Source organism: Cannabis sativa, chromosome 6 (assembly GCF_029168945.1).
Source record: "Cannabis sativa cultivar Pink pepper isolate KNU-18-1 chromosome 6, ASM2916894v1, whole genome shotgun sequence".
Taxonomy (NCBI): domain Eukaryota; kingdom Viridiplantae; phylum Streptophyta; class Magnoliopsida; order Rosales; family Cannabaceae; genus Cannabis; species Cannabis sativa.
The window spans coordinates 49,308,374-49,313,965 of record NC_083606.1 but is presented as its reverse complement, the minus strand read 5'-3'; the positions used below and the strand labels follow the sequence as shown (position 1 = coordinate 49,313,965).

At 32.6% G+C, this 5,592-nt stretch overlaps 1 protein-coding gene across 1 annotated transcript; it reads right to left on the bottom strand.

Annotated features, from left to right (window-relative positions):
* Nucleotides 1-215: 215 nt before the first annotated feature.
* LOC115694723 (small ribosomal subunit protein bS16m/bS16c) lies at nucleotides 216-2,276 on the bottom strand. Its single transcript, XM_030621812.2, has 3 exons — nucleotides 1,886-2,276; nucleotides 1,564-1,609; nucleotides 216-829 (listed from the first exon to the last, which is right to left on the bottom strand). The coding sequence occupies exons 1-3, from the start codon at nucleotides 2,016-2,018 to the stop codon at nucleotides 589-591; spliced, it is 420 nt and encodes a 139-aa protein (XP_030477672.1). The 5' UTR covers nucleotides 2,019-2,276; the 3' UTR covers nucleotides 216-588.
* Nucleotides 2,277-5,592: the final 3,316 nt, after the last annotated feature.

Below are 5,592 nucleotides of genomic sequence, written 5' to 3'. Positions count from 1 at the left end.
AATTCATCGTTGAATTTAAACTTTGTGTGGATTGAACTAAATCTAAAATATAAAATCCGCACTTGAAAACTCCCCTAGTTCTATTCATAATCACTCCATCAACAATATCTATCCCATGAAAACAAACTTAAATCTCAGTTTCAAGAAGAATAAAATATGCATAAAGTTGTTAAACCGAGCGATACTTTGTTTGCACGTGAAGATTAGGGAATAAATGGATCCAATCCGAAATTCAGAAGTGTGTTATTATTGTTAATGTTGTAATAACAAAACTAGAGCGACAATCTTTTTCCATGAACACTGATGCAAATTATGAGAAATTGTCATGATATGCAAATTTGCTCGTGTAAGATGGCCGACGAAATTGGATGGAACAAACAGAAAGTTCAACAATCAATACAAAGGTAGTACTAAGTAGGAAAGATGGCTCATGTAGTCACAACAAGCCGCTGCTGTCTCCAAGTAATGCTAGTTATTTTCATGGTTTGGAGGAAAACCAAGTGGCTTGTTCTGTAATCAAATATAAATTACACTCCTAAGATGAAGAGAGTATTTTCAAAACAGAATATCTTCAAAATAGTTGAGAATTTATGTAGTAGTAGCACCATCTTTACCACCATTTTCAGGGCTTCCGGAGTCCTTCTCTTGATCAGGATTAGCTGGAACCTTTACTGATGTAAACCGCCCGCTCAAAGGATCTACAGGGCGTGTGTCCCGTTGACCACCTTTTCGTCCCATTGCCACCATTGGTGGTGGTGGTAATAACCCTGCTCGAAAAAGAATGCGCTGAGCAGGGTCTGAAGGCTGAGCACCAACAGACAGCCAGTACCTACAACATTCATACAGCACAAGAAAATGGCAGAACAAGATTCAATAACAGAGCAGCAAATTTCAACCTATGGAAATTTAGAGTCACTCTCTTGGCATGTCTCGCTAAATCATAATGTCTACGCAATCTTTCAACTGTGAACAGTTTCTAATATCAGAACAAAAATCCTAGCCATATCCACAGGGGATTAACATGCATAATTTTAGAATATTTCTATCATGAACCTGACTCGAAACATGCTTTCAGTAGATCTTGTTAATGTGACAAATCTCAATTTAAAGAGTTACAAGAGATACGTATGGGGTGTTTGGTATGGGGATTTGGGTTGGAATGAGAATGTAAAACCAAATATATGTTTGGTATAATTTTAGTAGAGGGCTTACAATTAAGTGGACCCTACTTTTAAGTTTATTTTTGAGTAAATGTCAAACATATTGAATACTTGAGTTTGAGATTGCCTTAATCTCAACCCCGTACCCTTACAACAAAAACCCACTAGTGAAACTCTTACACTTATGTTGATGTCACATTGTCACCACAGATAGAATTGCCTAATGAAAGTGAAGCGGTGCTTTTTGTTTCGTTTTTGTGCATTGTCTGGAATTACGTGATGGTAATCTAACCAAAACAGTAAATCAATTGAGAATATTTTCAATTCAGAGCACAAATTCAAATAAAAGTAAATTACAAAAATGTATGTTTAACAGTCCGACAAAATAGAAGATTATACTTACTTAACCCTTTCGAAATTTATACCCATCCGTTTACCACCATCTTGGCCTAAACAAAATCGTAGGTATGAGTAAACAAATCAATAAACAGTTTTTCTTCAATATAAACTACTACTTGCCACAGCTACGAAAAATTGAACAGAAAGAAATAATAAAATCAATATACAAAATGGATGTGGAAGCATAAGAAACTATCCCAAACAGCAATATAAAATTAAGTAAATTAATATTTGAATCTTAAATGGAATTGAGAACCCGAAAATTGAAATGGGAAAACAAAAAAGAAGAAAAAGAAAGGGAAATCGATTTAAGAATAAGAAAGCACCTGGTAAGGGATTGTAATAACCAAGAACTTCAAGGTGCTTGCCGTCTCTAGGAGACCTGCTATCAGCCGCCATGACCCGATAAAATGGCTTGTTCTTGCATCCGAACCGGGCCAATCGAATCCTCACCACCATTTTCAGTGAAATTTACCAATCAGTGTCGGCGCAATACTTGATAGGGAGAAAAAGCGAAATGCCGCGTGGGTGTCGCCCTGCTGCGTGGTGTCGGGAAGAACAGGATATGATAAAGGAGACAGAACAATTTTCTTGCGCCGGCGTCGGCGTGGGGAGGGAGAGGCCAAGTTTAGGTGCGCTAGTAGTATTTACTATTTGGTGGTCGTTAGCCGAGAGGGAATGAACTAGAGAAGAGGGTCTAGTTTAGGGTTTTTCTGTTTTTATTTTTTTTTAATTTTATTTATTTATTTATTCTTTTCAAGTTTATTAGGTGCTGTTTGGTAACACTTTTGTTTTTTAATTTTTTTAATTACAAAATGAAAGTAAAATTGTTGTTTTTAAAAAATTTATATTTGAAAAACAAAAATGCGTTCTGTAACCACTTTTGTTTTTCAATTTTAAAAACAGAAAACAAAAGTGCGTTCTGTAAAGTTCATTTTTATTTTTTGATTTTATTTAAGTCGGATCTAGGTCCGGGGTCGGATTCGGGTTCAAGTCAAAAGTCGGGTTCAGCGCCAGGGCCGTGGGGAGGGAATTCGGATACGGGTCTGGTCATAATCCAAAAGATTGATTAAGAAAAAAAAACTGTTTAAAAAAATATTGAAAGTAATTTTTTTGGTTTTTAAAATTTTGATTTCTAATTATAAAATTGAAAAGTAAAAACAGTTTTATAGAACATGTTTTTGAAAAATATTTTCACTTTTCTACTTTTAAAAACAGAAAACTGATTAAAAAAGTGTTACCAAACGCTACCATAGTTTTTAAAAACTGTTTAGTTTTTTTGTATTTTAGTTTTAAAAAACTGAAAACAGTTTTTAAGTTAGGAAGCCAATCAGCACTGTTCTGTTGTTCCTATTTTTTTTTTTTACAATATTAATTTTTCATACATCTCAAACTTTTTCTTTCTAACTTTTGTGATTAGTGATAGCTGAAATTAGAGGTGGGCAACATTTAATTTAATCCAATTAAACCGAATCAATCCAATTCAATCTAATTACAAAAAAATATGTTGAGAAGTACCTCATTTTTTAATCCATTAATCAAAAATACCCTCATATTATATTTTACTAAAATGCATGCACTTTTATGAGTAGGTTGTCTAATGTACTCTCACCCTCCACTTATATGAACTTAAGGGCCTGTTTGGTACGCAGGATTGGACTTGATTGGACAAGATTGGATTATGCTGAAAGTAATCCTATGTTTGGTTTAAGAATCGACTCGACTATTTTATTTATTTCCTTTTTGAAAAAGACAAACTTAAATTAGATAAAAATATATAATAATAAATTAAAATTAAAATATATAATAATAAATAAATAAAAATAAATAATTCGTAGCAAAAAAAATAATATATCTTATATAGTTAAGTATCTATTCTATATAAAGTATACCTATATAACTGAAATTCTTGGTTTTTGAGAATTTTATGGGTTACTTTTAATTTTTATTTAATAAAATAATAAAATATTATTTATCTATAATAAAATAATAATAAATATCCTAAATTAAATATTTGAATTTAAACTGATATTAACAATCACCTCAATTAAATATCCTAAAACAATTGAATCACCTCTGCCCTCAATTAAATATTCTAAAACAATCAGAAAGAAAAGCTGTTTTGTTGGAGTTGGCCACCTGTGTATTTAGAATCTGAAAACTCGAACATGGCCTTGAGAGCCGCTTTCCATCTAAATCCCTCCTACCAACAAATGCAGCCAAGCCGTTCGTGTATGGAAAGTTCCCTATTACTGATGGGTAACTGATATTGCCCTCCGGCACAGGCCATCCACTATTATCATTGAAGTCGTCATCATAATGGGGTTGGCTGTCCTTATGGTCTAGCTTAGAGAGAGAAGAATAAGTAACTCTACCATCAACGGATGCCATGAAGTTGATGTATGTACAAAGTCACAAAATGAAAATCAACCAAAAGGTCCTGCAAATTAAATCAATACCTTCCAATAAGTACGTACCAAAACTGGATTACTAGCCCAGAAAAAAAAAAAAGTGAGAGCGTAAATTAAATCAGGGATCGGAAAACAGATTAGGAACGATAAAAGCAACACAGAAAAACCCCAAAATCCCAATATATATATACAAATTGGGCTACCATAAAAATCAAGCATAATTCTTCAAACACCAATTCAATATTGCAACCCTTTAATTAGATAAATAAAATTGCAATTACAAAGTTATAGAAGACCTCAAGCGAATTACTAATACATGGAAGAAGAGAAATTAGAATAATAAAACTGCGATTATTAGGGTTTCCGATAAAACACGAAATTTAAATTCAGGTAAAGTAATGAACCCTGGGAAAATGGAAATACCTTAAGGGGCGTTTGAGTTGTTTATGAATTAGTATTCTAGGGTTTGTAATTGCGAAATCCAAAGCGAACCAGACGCAATATGTAATTGTAGAGAGTAATTGGAGAAGAAAAGTTTAAATTGAAGATAATATTTGGGTTTTGGGGTTTCCCACTTTCACAAGAAAAAAGCTTAGGATTAGAAATACATAAACGACGTCGTCCCAAACTAGGCTCTGCTCTTTGACGTGTAAAATACACAGTCCATTATAAAGCCTTATTTAGGACCACCTCATGCATGTAGGGGTGTTCCCAGACATTTTTTTCAAACCAATCCTTATAGGGCTGAACATGGGGCGGGTTGAGCGGGTTTCAAATTTAAAAAATTTACTCGGGCTTGATCCGTGAAATGGTTCAGATTCGCAGGTTTCGAGCTCGCAGGTTCGAGTTGACCCGATCAACTCATTAAATTTTTCTAAAAAAAATCAAATTTTTTCTATATCTATTCTATATAAAGTGTGCCTATATAACAGAATTCTTGGTAATTAGTATTTTTTTCAATATTTCGTGCAGCAAAGAAGGGGAAAAAAAGGGTTAGTTAGAATCAATCAAACGATAAATTTTTTTTAGCTGTTTTTATCTTTTTTTTATTTATTATTTTTTTTTGTTATTTAGCTTTTGTTTTATTTTTTTATCTTTTTTTTTTATTTATTATTTAGTTCGCCATAAAGAATTTAAAAATTAAATATCTATGTATTCCTTTTCCTATTATAATTTGGACATTCTTCTTCTAATTTATATCATAGCTAGCTGAGAATAATAATATATGTATGTTGGGTTTTATGCCCTAAATAAAACTCATTTCAATATAATCAGATTTACTTATTAATATAGATCAGAAATAACATTTAATGTTGCATGGTTCACATGATTTATTTCATGATTATATGTACATAATGTATAAATTCATCTGAAACCCTTTTCACATACTTGATCCTGTTTATTGTGCTGTCAACACATTGGAAAGTAAACATGACTATGTGAATAAAGTTTCCTAGATTTATCAGACACAGGGTTTTACTGATATGATAATCTACAACAGAGTTTACTTGCATTTGGAGAAGTGCTATGTTCTTTCCAGAGCATTGGTTAAAGTAAAGCTCAGGTTGGATGCATGGAGTATGCATCGGAAGGGACCGATATTGAACTTTGACTTAGATTTA